We start from the raw sequence: 18,436 nt of genomic DNA, 5'->3' as shown, positions 1-18,436 counted from the left end.
CCCTCTCTCTCTCTCTCTCTCTCTCTCTCTCTCTCTCCCTTAGCATTTTCTAGGGGTTTTTTTAACCTGATCCCCAGTATTTTATAGCTCATCCCTTATATTCTCCACTATTTTCTAGCTCGTCCCCAGTATTTTATAGCTCATCCCTTATATTCCCCACTATTTTCTAGCTCGTCCCCAGTATTTTTTAGGTCATCCCTATTATTTTCTAGTTCAACCCTAATATTTTCTAGCTCATCCCCAGTATTTTCTAGCTTACTCCTAATATTTGTTAGCTCATTCTTTTTACTTTCTTTTCTAGCTCATCCCCAGTATTCCTCATTTCTAGATCATTCCCAGTATTGTCTAGTACAGTCTAGTTGATCTCCCAAATTTGCAAGTATTTTCTAGCACATCCCCAATATTTTCTGGCTTATCACAAATATTCCCCAGTATTTTCTAACTCATCTCCAATATTTTCTAGCTCAAACCTAATATTATCTAGCTCAAACCTAATATTTTCTAGCTCGTCCCCAGTATTATTAGCTTTCTAGCTCAAACATAAAATTTTCTAGCTCATCCCCACTATTTTTGAAAATTCCAATAGTCCGCAGACTTTTTTTTAATCTCGTCCCCAACATTTTCTAGCTCATCCCCAATTTTGTTCATCTGATCCCCAATATTATCTAGATAATCCCCAACATTTTCTAGCTCATCCTCAATATTAATTCTAACTCGTCCGCAATATTCCTCATAATTTTCTCTCTCATTATCAATATTTTTTTAGCTCATCCCCAATATTTTCTATGTCATCCCCAATCATTTTTAGCTCATCCCCAATATTTCGAAGACTTTTGTATCTCATTCGAAACATTTTTTAAATCTCATTCCCAATATTTTTAAATCCTTAATATTTTCTAGCTAATCCCAAACATTTTTTAAAATCCCATCTTCATTTTTTACTAGCTCATCCTCAATATGTCCCAGCCTTTTCTATCTCTTCCTCAATGGGTTTTTTAATCTCATCCACAATAATTTCTAGCTCCTTTCCAGCATTTTCTAGCTCATCCCCACTATTGTATAGCTCATTCCTAGTATTTTCTAGCTCATCCCCAGTATTTTATAGCTAAACATTAATATTTTCTATCTCATCCCCAATACTGTTTTTCTCATCTACAATATTTTCTAGCTCAAACATAATATTTCTAGCTCATCCCCAGTATTTTCTAGCTGATCCCCAGTATTTTTAGCTTCTGTTATAGCTCAACCCTAATATTTTTTTAGATCCCATTATTTTCTAGCTCATCCCAACCATTTTCTATTCCATCTCAAGTATTTTCTAGCTCATCCGTAATATTTCTAGCTCATCCCTAATATTTTCTAACTCATTCCCAGTATTTTCTAGCTCATTCGTAACATATTTCAGCTCATCCCCAGTATTTTCTACTTCATCCCTAATATTTTCTAGCTCATCCTCAGTATTTTCTATCTCATCCCCTATAGGTTTTAGCTCATCCTCAATATTTCGAAGACTTTTGTATCTCATCCACAACATGTTTTATCTTATCCGCAATATTTTTAGATCTTTAATATTTCCCAGCTCATCCCCAATATCTTTTTATCGCATCCGCAATATTTTCTAGCCCATCCCAAGTATTTTCTAGCTCATCTCTAATGACATCCCCAGTATTTTCTAACTCATCTCTTATATTTCTTAGCTCATCCCCAGTATTTTCTAGCTCCATCCTCAGTATTTTCTAGTTCAACCCTAATATTTTCTAGCTCATTTCCAGTATTTTCTAGCTCATCCCTTATATTTTCTAGCTCATCTCTCATATTTCTAGCTAATCATTTATATTTTTAAACTCATCCCCAGTATTCTCTAGCTCATCCCCATTGTTTCAAAGTACCTTCTACCTCATTCCTAATATTTTCTAGCTCATTCCTTATGTGTTCTACCTCATCCCTAATATTTTCTAGCTCATTCCTAATGTGTTCTACCTCATCCCTAATATTTTCTAGCTCATTCCTAATGTGTTCTACCGTAAGGTCGTGGGTTCGAATCCCGTCAGGGACCCGACGTTGTGTCCTTGGGAAAGGCACTTTACACTTATTTTCCTCACTTCACCCAGGTGGGAATGGGTACCCAGCTATAGACAGCGAAAGATCTTGTCAGTTTGTTAGTGTTTGAGCGCTTAATCGGCTGCTCGCACTGTATGCTTTCCGGGAAGCTGAGAATGTTTCGGAGTGTTCTATGGTCTGCTGGGGTAATAATATAGTGTAAAGCGCATAGAGCCTGCTGTTGAGCGGGGATATGCGCTATACAAATGCTATCTATTATTATCCCTAATATTTTCTAACACATCCACGGTATTTTCTAGCTGTTCTCCAGTATTTTCTAGCTCATCCCTAATATTTTTTTAACTCATCCCTAATATTTCCCAACTCATCCCTACTATTTTTTAGCTCATCCCTATTTATTTCTAGCTCATCCCCAGTATTTTCTAGCTCATCCTCAGTGTCCCCCTTTATTTTCTAGCTCATCCTCAGTATTTTCTAGTTCATCCCCAGTATTTTCTAGCTCATTCTCAGTGTCCCCCTCTATTTTCTAGCTCATCCTCAGTGTCCCCTCTATTTTCTAGCTCATCCCCAGTATTTTCTAGCTCATCCCCAGTATTTTCTAGCTCATCCTCAGTGCCCCCCTCTATTTTCTAGCTCATCCCCAACATTTTGTAGATCCGTCCCCTGTATTTTCTAGTTCTAGCTCCAATGTTCCCCAGTATTTTGTAGCTCATCCCAAATGTTCTCCTCTAATTTCTAGCTCATCCTGAATATTCCCCATTATTTTCTATCTCCATCCCCAGTATTTTCTAGCTCATAGCCCAGTATTTTCTAACTCATCCCCAATATTCCTCAGTATTTTCAAGCTCATCCCCAGTACTTTCTAGCTCATAGCCCAGTATTTTTTAACTCATCCCCAATATTCCCCAGTATTTTTAAGCTCATCCCCAGTAAATTCTAGCTCTACCCGAAATATTTTCTAGCCTATCACGAATATTTTCTAGCTCATACCCAGTATTTTCTAGAGCATCTGTAATATTTTCTAGCTCATCCGCAGTATTTTTTAGCTCATCCGTAATATTTTCTTTCTCATCTGTAATATTTTTTTAGCGCATTCCCAGTATTTTCTTTCTCATTGACCCAATATGTTCTAGCTCGCTCCACAGTATTTTTTTAGCTCATCTGTAATATTTTCCAGCTATTCCACAGTATTTTCTAGCTCACTTCTACTTTTTTTTTTGCGCGCGTTCCCAGTATTTTCTAGCTCATCCGTAATATTTTTAGCTTCTCCCCAATATTTTCTACTTCATCCCTAATATTTTGTAGCTCATCCAGTTAGATTTTCTAGCTCATCCCCAGTATTTTCTAGATCATCACAAATAATTTTTAGCTCATTCTTAATATTCACAACATGTTTTATCCCGTTCCCAATATTTTTAGATCTTTAGTATTGTCTAGCTCATCCCCAATAATTTTTTAGCGCATCCCCTTTATTATTTAGCCCAAAATCCCCAATATTTTCAAGCTCGTCCCCAATATTATAAAGCTGAGCCCCAATATTTCCCAGACTTTTATACCTCGTCCCCGATATTTTTTTCATCTCATCGACAATTTTTTTTAGCTCATCCCCAGTTGTTGTTTTTTGCTCACCACTACTATATTCTAGCTCATCCCTAATATTTTTTAGCTCATCCATAATATTTTGTAGCTCATCCTCACTAATCCCCAGTATTTTTTATCTCCATCCCCAGTATTTTCTAGCTCATCCCTTATATTTTCGAGCTCATCCTCATTTTTTTCTAGCTCCATCCCCAGTATTTTCGAGCTCATCCCCAGTATTCCTCATTTCTAGATCGTTCCCAGTATTTTCTAGCTGATCCCCAAAATTTCCCAGCATTGTCTAGCCTATCCTCATTATTTTCGGGCTTATCCCAAATATTCCCCAGTATTTCCATATCCTCCTTATTTTTAGCTCACTCCTAGTATGTTCTAGCTCATTCCCTGTATTTTTTAGCTCAACCCCAATACTTTTTAGATCATCCCAACTGTTTTCTAGATCATCCCCAGCATTCTACAGCTCAATCTTAATACACGTATTTTCTATCTCATTCCCACTATTTTCTAGCTCAACCACAGTATTTTCTAGCTCGTCCCCATCATTTTTCATCTCATCCCAAATTTTCTAGCTCATCCCTAATATTTTCTAGTTCATCACCATTATTTTCTAGCTCATCCCCAATATTTGTTTATCTCAAGCCCACTATTTTCTATCTCATCCCCAATATTTTTTTTTATCTCATCCACAATTTTCTAGCTTCAACCTAATATTTTTTAGCTCATTCCCAATATTCCACAGATTTTTCTATCTTATCCCCAATTTTAAAAAAATCTTATCCACAATATTTTCTAGCTCATATCCAGTATTTTCTAGCTCGGCCTTAGTATTTTTTAGATCATCCCCACTATATTTTCAAGCTCGTCAACAAGATTTCCCAGACTTTTATATCTCATCCCCAATGTGTTTTTTTTTATTGACAATTAATCATTTTTAGCTGATCCCCAGTTTTTTCTAGCTCACCCCTACTATATTCTAACTCATCCCTGGTATTTTTTAGCTCTCCTGTAATATTTTCTAGCTCATCCCCAGTATTTTTGAGTTCATTCCTTATATTTTCTAGTTCATCCCCAGTATTTTTCGCTCCATCCCAAGTATTTTCTAACTCATCCTCAATATTTTCTGGCTCAACACTAATGTTTTCTAACTCATCCTCAGTACTTTCTAGATCAACCCCATTATCTTTTAGCTCATCCCTGGTATTTTCTAGCTAATCACCAGTATTTTCCTCAGTATTTTCTAGCTTTATCCCAAGGATTCTTCGTTTCTAGATCATTCCCAGTATTTTCTAGCTGATCCCCAAAATTTGCCAACATTTTCTAGCCTATCCTCATTATTTTCTGGCTTGTCCCAAATATTCTCCAGTATTTCCATAGCTCACCTCCAATATTTTTTACTGAAACCTCATATTTTCTATCTCATCCTCTGTATTTTTAGCTCACTCCTAGTATTTCTAGCTCATCCCCAGTATTTTCTAGCTCAACCCCAATATTTTTTTAATCATCCCCAGCATTCTGTAGCTCAACCTTAATATTTTCTAGCTTATCACCACTATTTTCCAGCTCAACCACAGTATTTTCTAGCGCATCCCCGATACTTTTTATCTCATCCCAAATTTTATATCGTCTCATTCCTGATACAAGTATACATTTTTTTTTACCTCAAGCCCACTATTTTCTAACTCATCCCCAATACTTTGTAGCCCATCCCCAATATTCCACAGACTTTTCTATTCCATCCCCAATATTTTTTTTTTTAATCTCATCTTTAATATTTTCTAGCTGCAGCCTAATATTTTCTAGCTCATCCCCCTTATTTTCTGTCTCATCCTCAGTATATTCTAGCTCATCTTTAATATTTTTTTAGATCATCCCCACTATTTTTTAGCTCATACTCAGCATTTTGTAGCTCATCTCCAGTATTTTCTAGCTCAACCTTACAATTTTCTAGCTCATCCGTAATATTTTTTAGCTCATTCCCAGTATTTTCTACTTCATCCCTAATATTTTCTAGCTCATCCATAATATTTCTGAAACATCCGCAGTATTTTGTAGCTCATCCTTAATATTTTCCAACTTATTCCTAATATGTTCTAGCTCATCCCAAATATCCCCCCATTATTTTCTAGCTCATTCCTTTTATTTTCTAATTCATCCCTAATATGTTTTAGCTCATTAATATTTATTTCTAGCTCATCCCAAATATGTTCTAGTTCATCACCAATATTTTGTAGCTAAACACCAGATATTTTTGTCTCATCCCCAATATGTATATTTTTAAAAATCTCAAACCCACAATTTTTTTAATCATCCCCAATATTTTGTAGCCCATCCCCAATATTCCGCAGACTTTTCTAGTTCATCCCCAACATTTTTTAGCTCATCAACAATATTTTCTAGCTCATCCCAAATATTTCCCATTATTTTCTAGCTCACTCCTGTTATTTTCTAACTCATCCCATGTTTTAGCTCATCAATATTTATTTCTAGCTCATCCCTAACAATTTCTAGCTCATCCCCAGTATTTTCTAGCTCATCCTCAGTGTTCCCCTGAATTTTCCAGCTCATCCCAAATATTTTTCGTCTCATCCCCAATATATATTTTTTAAATCTCATGCCGACTATTTGCTAACTTATCCCCACTATTTTGTAGCCCATCCCCAATATTCCACAGACTTTTCTAGTTCATCCCCAATATTTTTTAGCTCATCCCCAATATTTTTTAGCTCATCCACAATATTTTCTAGTGCAAACCTAATATTTTTTCTAGCTCATCGGATCATCCCCAATATTCCACAGACTTTTCTAATATTTTCTAGTACAATGTATTTTCTAGCTCGTCTTTAATATTTTTTAGCTCATCCCCATCATTTTGTAGCTCATTCCTAATATTTTATAGCTCATTCCCAGTATCTTTTAGCTCATCGGTGACATATTTTAGCTCATTCCCAGTACTTTCTACTTATTCCCTAATTATAATATCTTCTAGCTCATCCATAATATTTTTAAAACGTCCCCAGTATTTTCTAGCTCATCCCTAGTATTTTCTACCACACCCCTAGTATTTTCCAACTCATTCCTAATATTTTTTAGATCATCCAAAATATTCCCCATTATTTTTTAACTCATTCCTGTTATTTTCTAAATCATCCTTAAATAATATTTTTGAGCTCATCCCTATTTATTTCTAACCCATCCCTAATAATCTCTAGCTCATCCCCAGTATTTTCTAGCTCATCCTCAGTGTTCCCCAGTATTTTCTAGCTCATCCTCAGTGTTCCCCTGTATTTTCTAGCTCATCCTGTGTTCCCCTGTATTTTCTAGCTCATCCTGTGTTCCCCTGTATTTTCTAGCTCATCCCCAACATTTTGTAGATCCATCCCCAGTATGTTCTAGTTCCAGCCCGTGTTCCCAAGTATTTTGTAGCTCACCCCTAACGTTCCCCAGTACAGTCGAACCTGCCCTGACGGTCACCTCTATAAGACGGCCACCTGTACAAACGGCCACTTTCTATTCCCCCCTTGCGTTGTTTCTATATAATTTAACTGTGTAAAACGGGCACCTGTCCAACGCGGCCGCAGCCACCATATTTTAACACACAGCCCCATAGATGTAATGCACAACCCCATAGATGTAACACACAACCCCATAGATGTAATGCACAACCCCATAGATGTAACACACAGCCCCATAGATGTAATGCACAACCCCATAGATGTAACACACAGCCCCATAGATGTAATGCACAACCCCATAGATGTAACACACAGCCCCATAGATGTAATGCACAACCCCTATCACACTAAGCAATAACACCTGTCTTAGACGGCCACCTTAGTGACTCCATTACGTTTTGTCATAAATTGTGCATTGGCCCCTGACGTTGTGGGCGAGCCGTCAGAATCCAATCACCTGTCGTTGTTGTTAGGTAGTCCCTCCTACCGGTCATGTTGCGTAGGCTCCTCCCACTGTTAACCAATTCCAATTGGTAAAACATTTTTAGCTGCTGGTGAGGTAAGCGTGTGATCCCTCATGACACATAAGCCCCGCCCAGAACTCATACACAAATCGTAAGTGAGATGAGTGGTCACTGTTTACCCAGTCTGTAACAAAGTAACAATGAACGTCAACATGAGCTTGTGACAGAAACGTCGCTCGTTCTTCGAGTGGTGGCGACCCATGTGTTTGTTTTACCATAGTCATAGTTGTCTGACACACTTCGTTATAATATTGTCACTCTTGCACAAAAGCAGAAAAAAAAGCGAAAACAACAACAGTGCGGCCACCTTCAGTTGGGACCTCAAAAAGAAATTGTTTTCTTCCTCTTGATCAGTCCTGCCTAAGACGGCCACCTGTCTTATACGGCCACTTTTCTCCTTGACAATGGGTGGCAGTCTTACACACAGGTCCGACTGTATTTTCTAGCTAGTTCAAGTTACTAGTTCATCCCGAATATTCCCCTGTATTTTCTACCTCCATGCCCAGTATTTTCTGACTCCTCCCCAATATTCCCCAGTATTCCCTAGCTCATCCCCAATATTTCCATGCTCGTCCCCAGTATTTTCTAGCTCTATCCTAATATTTCCTAGCTTATTCTGAATATCTGCTAGCTCCTCCCCAGTATTTTCTAGCTCATCCACAGTATTTTTAGCTCATCCACAATATTTTTAAATCTCAATTCTCATCCACAATATTTTTTCTCAATAAGGTAATTTAAGTACGGAAGATTAGAGGTGTTACAAGAGAGTAAGAGAGTAACAAACACGAAAAAGGAGGAGAGAGAAGGGTGATAGTTTTTAAATAAGAAAGAAGAAGCAAACCACACCAGAGCACCGGCCAACCACACACTCAAGGCTTGAGGCTCCAAGATTAAGTGAAGAATTTGACATAGACTTTTGAGTACTTTGACTGAAACTTTTCATTCATATATAGTACGGGCCCTACTGTGATAAGAAATATTCTTGTTCTTCATTATTTATGAGAATAAATACTCTACGGGGGGAAAATTTTTTTGAAGAATTAGTTTAGTTTTAGTTAAAGTAGAGGTTTTACGGCACTCGCAACTGCATAAGGTCATATGAGCGCCAGAAGACTAGAGGTGTTACAAGAGAGTAACAAACATAAAAAAAGAAGGGGAGATAAGGACAATAGATGTCTGATAGGAAAGAAGGAGCAAATCACACCAGAGCACCCGCCAACCACCCACAATTTGAAGAATGTTAGTTCCCGGTCTCAGTCATACGGAATAGAAAAAACAAATCAGCATACACAAACAAAACACACAAAAACAGCTCATAAAACCACAAATGACTTTTATTGTTTTTGCAAGCAAATGTGGTCGTAACTTGAAAAAAAGTTTTTGATGAATTAACAAGTGGTGGTTGTCATCTTTGTTGAGTAAAGTCATGGACAAATTGTTCCAATAAAGCATGAAGAATCACTGCACCAGCGCCATCAAACCCCAGCAACATTTCAAAGGTGTCTGCGAAAAGATCCAAGTGGAATTGAACACATCCTTGTGCCTATCCCACACAACGGAAAAGTATTCGTTCCTCACGCACGTACATCATTACTTCCACGCACACACTCGTCTGCTCATACAAACAGACAACAACCACAAACTCGAGACACACAGCATTTTTAACTCGAGTCAAAACAGACAGACACACATTCTAAACAGACAGACACACATTCAGCTATCAAAGTCAAAGTATCCCCCACAATAATACTTCTGCAGGATTAATGCAAACACTCACTGGCCATATTATCAATCCCTTCCAACCAGAAACGCCGACAAATGCAATGCATTCACCGACGACAAACAAACGCAACGCAAACACCAACTTGACCAACCCTGTCCCGTCAAACAGCTGCCGGAACAAACCTTCACATACATCTGTCGCTGCACTCCCAACTTTCACACAATCATCCCACCAGACACAGCGCAGCGTCTTCCTACGACAGCAACAACACGGTCTACCAGTAGGTCGTAACGTCATCAACCATACATTAGTGGATCCTCCATTCAAAAACATTTTTAAAAAGCAAACAAAATTTTGTGCCATTTTCAGAAACCATCCCTGCAAAAAGCGAGAATACTAAACAACAGTGGCGTTAATAAACCCCATCAATCCAAGATTTTGAACAGCCAGTCAAAATCAAAAGAACATGCGACACATGGAGAGCTGTGTGTTCGTATAAAAGCCTAAAAACAAGAAATACAAAGCTTAGAGAGTGACTGTACATTTCTTGTGCTGAGACTAGTATTACACAACCGTTTTGCCAACTTTCACAAATGCTGCAGTCTGTTCAACAATTAGTCGTTGGTACAGAATATGAAAGTCTCAAAACATTGGAATTTACACACACACACACACAAAACAACTCCACATAAAATTACTTGTCGTTCAGTCAATCTCTCGCTCCTACAGTCACTCCAGAGTCTATTATCAATCCCGAATCACTCCGGGTAGTACATTTCCATCTAGCGACTGCATGAATTATGAAAATGTTGGTCACTCTCTTGCCCAGCGTTAACTCCCCGGTGACCAGTACATTTCAGTTGAGCTACTATTATTATACATCATGTATAAAAACATCAGTCAGTGAAAAGGTATGAAGAGAATCATGAGACATTCCCCAGTCAGTCAAGTTGTGGGGGCAGAGGGCAAGACAGCAACTCAAAAGAGAGAGGGGGGGGGGGGGTCCATTTCCAATGAAAATACCTGTAGAAGCTTAGAAAATCATATATACCAGCTCAACTTACATTTGGTATAAAATGGCAAACGTTTTTGTCCTCCCGGCTCAACCAACCAGCGGAATATTCATTGACCAACGGAATCATTCTTCTCACTCTCGGCAAACTCCAAACGTGCTTCAGTCACAATCTCTCGCTGACAATCTTCAAACCTCCTTTCACTCTGAACAACAGAATACGAGAGATGTGTTGACACTCAATACATGAAAAAGGCAGAAATAGTTTCGCATCATCACAAGTCGAATAGGCACAAGGATCTACAGAGTCGTCTCCATCCGACGACGATGGATACCTGATCAATCAAAAAAAAAAAAAATAAGAGAAAAAAAAACACCCAAAACAACTGAATAAGGCATAAACTGCATGCCCAGCAACTCTCAACAACCATATAACGATAACTCCAGCTGGCAAAAAAAAATTTTTTAATCCTCATCCTGAGCACTGAGGTTATTTATAGTAACATCACAGCTCACCACCATGTCTGTGTATAGATCTGTGCATGTCGGCAAACATGACCAAGCTGTGACATTGGTCAAACACACTAGTAACACACAGACAGACACACCAGCAAAAACAGCCTGCTGTAGAGAACAGAACGCAAAGACACACACACTACACACAAAGAACGACGGGGAAACAAAAAGCAACAATTCTAGTCCCTTGTCCTTCTCGCACATTCAAAATAACGGGAAAAAAATTCTACAATTTAAAAAAAGAATGACAAGGTGTTTTTTTTAAGTGACGAGAAATGACCGACACTTTTTAAGTTTTCAATGCCATTTTTGATTAAGAAACCCGTTCTCGAGTGAAGAAATGAGGATGTCCTGTAGAAAACGCCGGTCGCATCGAGTGGAAGACAAAGGTGACAGTCACAAGACAGCGCCCATGGAGACTGCTATCATACAACAACAACGACACTGCTCCTATACTAGAACTAAAAGTATATTAAATAAAAAATAAAAAACTACAAGTGTAAGGAAGAGCTCGACTTCACAGGAAGCTGCAAGAATATTTGGTGGGAAAAAATAGCACATTCACTATTAGTAGTAGTAGTAGTAGTCAGTTTTATATAGTCTCTATTACTGGCTGAAAATATTACAGTACAGCGATACTTTCCGCTCATGCGACAAAAATTAAATTTCTCCCCAAAGACCATTAAACTTAAACCATACAAACTATTTACAGACACAAAGTTTTTAAGGACATTGATATCCATGTATATAATATATCATCTTCCCAAAGTAGTTATGGTACAGAGAGATACACAACTGAAGGCTGGATAATGAGTCTACTTGTAAATCTGGGGGCTTATAATAATAACTTACATTGTCTAGATACAAAAACCTCAAGTTGCAAAGGCACATGAAAAGGAGACAGAAAGCAAAGGAAAGAAATCTTTAATGTTGTTGTTATCGATCCGGTCTTAAAGGAATCTTAATTAAATCAAAAGGAAATAGGCATGGTCTTTTTGTATACATCAAATCCTGATTCAGTCAAAAAGAGAAGCCCTTTTTTGCCTTGTATCAAATCCAAATTAAAAACCAAGAGGGCCTTGTTCCTTTTTTTAATATCGGCTTTGACTCAGAGATAACCAGATAGAAAAACACATCATTTTAGACTTGACAAAGTAACAGAAAAGCTGTCTACCAACATGGACAGAAACTGGGAGAATGTGCGAACCGTGAGGGAATTTTTGGCACAGTAGTATAAATTGCTTTGTCTTCAATAATGCAGTGAGAAAAATTGTAGACCCATCTGAACTGGTATAAAAGTCATTTCCTACCATTCTGACATGACACCAACCTTTCATGAGCCTCCGCACAGGCTTGTCCAACGTGCACCGCAAAATCTCTACGCTATGTTTCCTCGGACAATTATGTAACCTGCCATGAAAGACTCTTGGGCTCAGAGCTCTGGAGTAATGTGTGCTATATTTAGACTTCAAACCGGCAACAATGGGTTATAAACTTAACTTTGTTTACAGGTACACAAGAAAAACAATCATAGAATTCAAAAGTTAACGGGTGAAAAAAAAAAGAGGGTACCAATATACCAATAACTGACAATATTATGACTGTTGATTATCTCGTAAATATTACCTGGAAAAAAAAAGCTGTTTAAAAGGGGGGGGGAGAGCACATGGTAAAGCACAACAACGTCTATACACGTGACAGATGCGATATATATATATCTCCTGATTATACGTGGTGCCACTCATCCCTGCAGACATTTCTCACAGCTACAGTGTATTGCACAGACCTCACCCACACGTCATCGCTCGGAGGGGAAACATGGAGGGGAGAGAAAGAAAAGACACAAAATCGGAACACAAAAACCATCCAACAACAAACTTAAAGCAACATTGTTATACTACCACTTGTTATCTTCATTTGACAAAAGTCCTCCCAATCCCCTGGGAGCGTAGATCGTTGTGGACAAGAGCAGGCCTTCGATATATCTATATATATACCTTCCATTCTTGTTTTAGGAAGTCGGTACCGACTAAGATACGAACAGTACATATATATATATATTGATATATATCTCCTATTCGTGTAAATAAATTAGCAAGTCGGAACGGACTAGGAAACAGACTAACCTCCAGATTACATTAGGATATCACATCAGAAACTGCCAGTCATAACACAACTGCATGTTCATTTTAATATTTTTCAGATCTGCAATTACATCTACCTGAACAACCCCATTATTCGTTTCGTATCTTCAATATGGCAGGGTTTTGCTTTTTGTATTAAAACTCAGACGAACGAGACAGTTTCCCTTTTGCTACAGTCTTAATTAAATAAGCTGGACTGAGGTAAGCACTGGGTTGTTTTTTAAAGGTTTCTCAAAATAACACCAAATGATTTCGCTCGACAGTTGTGTTATGACCGTGACAAAAAATGTGGAGAGAGAGAAGAAGAAAAGTCTTCTCCGACAACCTGCTCACAGAGCAGACAGACTCAGTGCAGCATTGACAGCACAAAGTGACGAGACACAAACTCTCCCCTTAATATTATTCACCTGTATAGACTAACCAGTAAAAAAACACAAAAACGAAAAGCTCTAAAACACCCAAGCTGTGATCGTAACTTGTAGCAAATTGTGCAACGTGCTGTTCAAGACATTTCCCTCAAACTATCACATAAAGAAAAACACAAAATAAGATGACAAACTCACTCCGCTAATCGACTTCAACGTAAAGTAGCAACAAAACCACAAACAGTAATGAAAGATTGCATGAATGGGGTGAGGTGGGGGGTCGGGGGGTGGGGCGAGGGTGAGATGGGTTTGGCTTTTTTAATTCTTTCAAAATATCAGAGAGACAGAGAACTGGAAGAGGGAGGGGGAAGGAAAAAGATGGGATGATGTGAATTCAACCAGTGTTCTCCACCGTACAAAATATTGTTGCTTTCAAGAAACATGCGAGTTTGAAACAAGAACAAAAAGTCGAAATTAAAACGACAAAATGTAAAAATTTTAATGGAAATGAGTACAATTAACTCGCTGCCTACAAACTAAATTTCTCGTCGCTACCTTCCGAGTACCCGCCACTTCACTGAGTTTTGAAAAAGATCAGTGTGACAGAACCCAGGGGAAAAAAAAAAATCACGAATGTAGCTGCGGTAACAATGCCATTAAAAAACAAAGAATTCTAAACTCATAAACCACAGGGGCTGCAGCGAAGGCAGACAGTTGAACCACCACAATGACGGCAGCATTAGCGGCACGGGTGGGCAGCGAGTCAAAAGAAACATTGGAAAGTTGGCAAAAATGACACACAACACTCACGCCTCACTCAAACACAATGCATACATTCAAACCCAGAAAAACAAGGTAAATACAAGTCTCAACTCTTCCACACACGCACACGAACACACACACGCACACACAGCACAGAGCTGTTCCTCCTCTCACACACCACAATAGCGTCGCTCTAGTCTGAACTAGACATACATATATCACATGAAATGGGGGAGACAAGTTATGGACGTACACGTAAAAGTCGGGGCAAAACACAAAGCAAGGCACAAGCTTGTGATTGTACAAGTGTTGTCGAGAGTAGATATGGCCCGGTCTGAAAAGATACAGCCACCTCCCGCCCCCTGTCAGGCAAGCACCAGAAAAATGACTCAGATCACCACTACCTGCTCAGGAAAAGTTTCCACTTTCCACACAACGGCTGAAGACTTGAAAGAGATCTCTGTGAAGTGCAACTTCTTATGGAGGCCAAACATTTTTCTCAGCCTCGGTACAAAAGATGAAGGGAGAGTGTGAGAAGAGAATACACTTCATAGCTGTTGCATAGATTGAAAAGAATGCCCCTTGCTCATCGTTACACATGATCAGGTACTAAAATAGAACATTTCGAGATGAAATCATGAGAAAATTGAGAGGGGGTGGGGGGTGGGGGAGTTAAAGTGAATGTTGGGTACAAAAACTGACAGAATGACGGAGCAAAGTAATTTCTGGTACAAAGACAGGGGACATAATTCTGCCCACTACATTCTTGTGCTCTTGGACAGCTTGAGCGAAAGTGTCAACCTCTCAAATATGTGCACAAGCGAGGGAAGGCTCATCCCGACGCGTGATTACGAGACTCATGCGTGCACTAAATAAACCATCACTGATACAAACGCTTGCCTTCTCAGAGAGCCAGACAACATACAAATAACGGTACCAATTATGACTGTTCAAAGTTTGTTTGTTGTTTTTTTTTCCACTCTTTTTTTACATTTTGGATTTTTTTTGTTTGTTCAGTCTTTTTTTTTTCTTGCGATATATAATACTTGTTAAAATGAATTCTCCTGACAGGAGAGCGCTGAAGATGGGTGAGAATGGTGAGAATGGTGAAGAAGATTGAGAGAGCAGCGTCTCATTCAAGACACGGGGGGCTTCCACGGAGTCCGTGCCTGGAAACCTTTGGTGCTGTCGGGACCTCGCGGTTGCCGGATCACCACCACCTTGTAGGAGTTGTCGTCCGTGATGCTCTTGAGTCGACTCAGCAGACGCTCCGGCCGCCTTCTGTCCCTGGAGGAGCAATCACACAAACACCACAACATTAAAAATGGCTTTGGTAAGAGTTTTACGGCACTTGCAACACAATAAGGTCATATGAGAGCCAGAAGATTAGAGGTGTTACAAGAGGGAAAAAAACATTTAAAAAAGAAGGGGAGATGAGGACGACAGGTGTCTGATAGGAAAGAAGGAGCAAACCACACCAGAGCACCCGCCAACCACCCACATTGTTGAGATGAATTTACTGGATCAAAATTACTCGAAGTTGCAAAAGATGGGAATAGGTCTGCCTGTAATCATGTGTGTGTATGTGCCCGCTTGCATGCGTGTTATTTATGTGAATGTGTGCTTGTACACCCTTGAGGGGACTGTCTCTACATAAAATACGTTGTTCACACATGATTTAACCACTTGTCTCCATTTTATCCCATGTTGCCTTTTCTAGCTCAAATTGTATTCAAAATAGAATTTCCAAAATTCCCAAAATTTCTTCACAAATCAGAACACGCATGTGACGGCTACCTATGGCCTCACATTATCAAAAAGAATACACGAAGAGAGACAACACAACTGCTCTCTTGGCTGCCTGCCGGTAACTGACCTTTATTTACTTTAGATCACACTGAAATCCCTGTGTGCACGTTGAAAACGAGGCACCAAGAAGGGCACACAACCGTGACAATAAAGAATCATTCTTTCAACACCCGCAACATGGTTCATCCCCATTTTTACATCAGACACAAACATTACAACGCACATCTGCACTGGGAACAAAAAACAACAAAAAAGACTTCCTGCTTGCGCCTCAAGGAAAAAAAAACCAACAACCCAAAAAACAAAATGAGCACAGCCCAAACAACAACCAAAATAACCCCACAAAAACTACTCGGCACTCACGTGATCTTGCGGAGGCTGCAGGCCGAGAACTTCCCGTTGCGCTGATTCTGCACCAGGACAAACTCGACCTCGTCGCCGGGCTGTATGACCACGCTGTCGTGGACCTCCGTCATGTGGAAGAACAGTTTCTTGCCTTCCTCCGCCTCGTAGTTGATGAAACCGTACTGATGAGTGGAGGAAACAAACACAACAATCAAACACCAAGGGATCATCATCATCATCACCATCACCATCATCATCCAGTGCCAGATCTGCGACAGACATCAGCGATCATGGTTCTCCATTCATTCCTTTGCTCGGACGCTCTAAAAAAAGTCAGGTTTCCCTGATCTTTCCCTGTTACCCATTTGTTTAGGTTCCCTAAGTATGCTGTTCTGGGCCTTCCCCTGCTTCGCTTGCCCTCAATTTAATGAACATCACCGTTTGTTTGAGTAAAGAGAGTTTAGTTTAGTTTTAGTAGAGGTTTTACGGCGCTCGCAACCGCATAAGGTCATATGAGCGCCAGAAGATTAGTGTTACAAGAGAGTAACAAACATAAAAAAGAAGAAGGGGAGATAAGGACGATAGATGTTTGATAGGAAAGAAGAAGCAAACCACACCAGAGCACCCGCCAACCACCTCAATTTGAAGAATGTTAGTTCCCGGTCTCAGTCATACGGAATAGAAAAAACAAATCAGCATACACAAACAAAACAAACAAAAACAGCTCATAAAACCACAAATGACTTTTATTGTTTTTGCAAGCAAATGTGGTCGTAACTTGAAAAAAAGTTTTTGATGAATTAACAAGTGGTGGTTGTCATCTTTGTTGAGTAAAGTCATGGACAAATTGTTCCAATAAAGCATGAAGAATCACTGCACCAGCGCCATCAAACCCCAGCAACATTTCAAAGGTGTCTGCGAAAAGATCCAAGTGGAATTGAACACATCCTTGTGCCTATCCCACACAACGGAAAAGTATTCGTTCCTCACGCACGTACATCATTACTTCCACGCACACACTCGTCTGCTCATACAAACAGACAACAACCACAAACTCGAGACACACAGCATTTTTAACTCGAGTCAAAACAGACAGACACACATTCTAAACAGACAGACACACATTCAGCTATCAAAGTCAAAGTATCCCCCACAATAATACTTCTGCAGGATTAATGCAAACACTCACTGGCCATATTATCAATCCCTTCCAACCAGAAACGCCGACAAATGCAATGCATTCACCGACGACAAACAAACGCAACGCAAACACCAACTTGACCAACCCTGTCCCGTCAAACAGCTGCCGGAACAAACCTTCACATACATCTGTCGCTGCACTCCCAACTTTCACACAATCATCCCACCAGACACAGCGCAGCGTCTTCCTACGACAGCAACAACACGGTCTACCAGTAGGTCGTAACGTCATCAACCATACATTAGTGGATCCTCCATTCAAAAACATTTTTAAAAAGCAAACAAAATTTTGTGCCATTTTCAGAAACCATCCCTGCAAAAAGCGAGAATACTAAACAACAGTGGCGTTAATAAACCCCATCAATCCAAGATTTTGAACAGCCAGTCAAAATCAAAAGAACATGCGACACATGGAGAGCTGTGTGTTCGTATAAAAGCCTAAAAACAAGAAATACAAAGCTTAGAGAGTGACTGTACATTTCTTGTGCTGAGACTAGTATTACACAACCGTTTTGCCAACTTTCACAAATGCTGCAGTCTGTTCAACAATTAGTCGTTGGTACAGAATATGAAAGTCTCAAAACATTGGAATTTACACACACACACACACAAAACAACTCCACATAAAATTACTTGTCGTTCAGTCAATCTCTCGCTCCTACAGTCACTCCAGAGTCTATTATCAATCCCGAATCACTCCGGGTAGTACATTTCCATCTAGCGACTGCATGAATTATGAAAATGTTGGTCACTCTCTTGCCCAGCGTTAACTCCCCGGTGACCAGTACATTTCAGTTGAGCTACTATTATTATACATCATGTATAAAAACATCAGTCAGTGAAAAGGTATGAAGAGAATCATGAGACATTCCCCAGTCAGTCAAGTTGTGGGGGCAGAGGGCAAGACAGCAACTCAAAAGAGAGAGG

General features: G+C 39.4%; 1 protein-coding gene across 1 annotated transcript in view; it reads right to left on the bottom strand.

The window, feature by feature from the left end:
* Positions 1 to 13,718: 13,718 nt before the first annotated feature.
* The window catches only part of LOC101863541 (cold shock domain-containing protein E1), a 21,240-nt gene continuing 16,522 nt past the window's right edge, over positions 13,719 to 18,436 (bottom strand). Inside the window, exons 17-18 of the mRNA XM_005107954.3 lie at positions 16,328 to 16,491; positions 13,719 to 15,442 (exon numbers count right to left, since the gene is read on the bottom strand). Coding sequence (XP_005108011.1) covers positions 15,292 to 15,442; positions 16,328 to 16,491 — 315 coding nt within the window. The 3' untranslated portion in view covers positions 13,719 to 15,291. The remainder of the gene's footprint in view (positions 15,443 to 16,327; positions 16,492 to 18,436) is intronic.

Source organism: Aplysia californica, unplaced genomic scaffold, assembly GCF_000002075.1.
Source record: "Aplysia californica isolate F4 #8 unplaced genomic scaffold, AplCal3.0 scaffold00645, whole genome shotgun sequence".
Taxonomy (NCBI): Eukaryota; Metazoa; Mollusca; class Gastropoda; order Aplysiida; family Aplysiidae; genus Aplysia; species Aplysia californica.
Note: the sequence above shows the minus strand (reverse complement) of the source record. Positions and strands in the feature narration are given on the sequence as shown.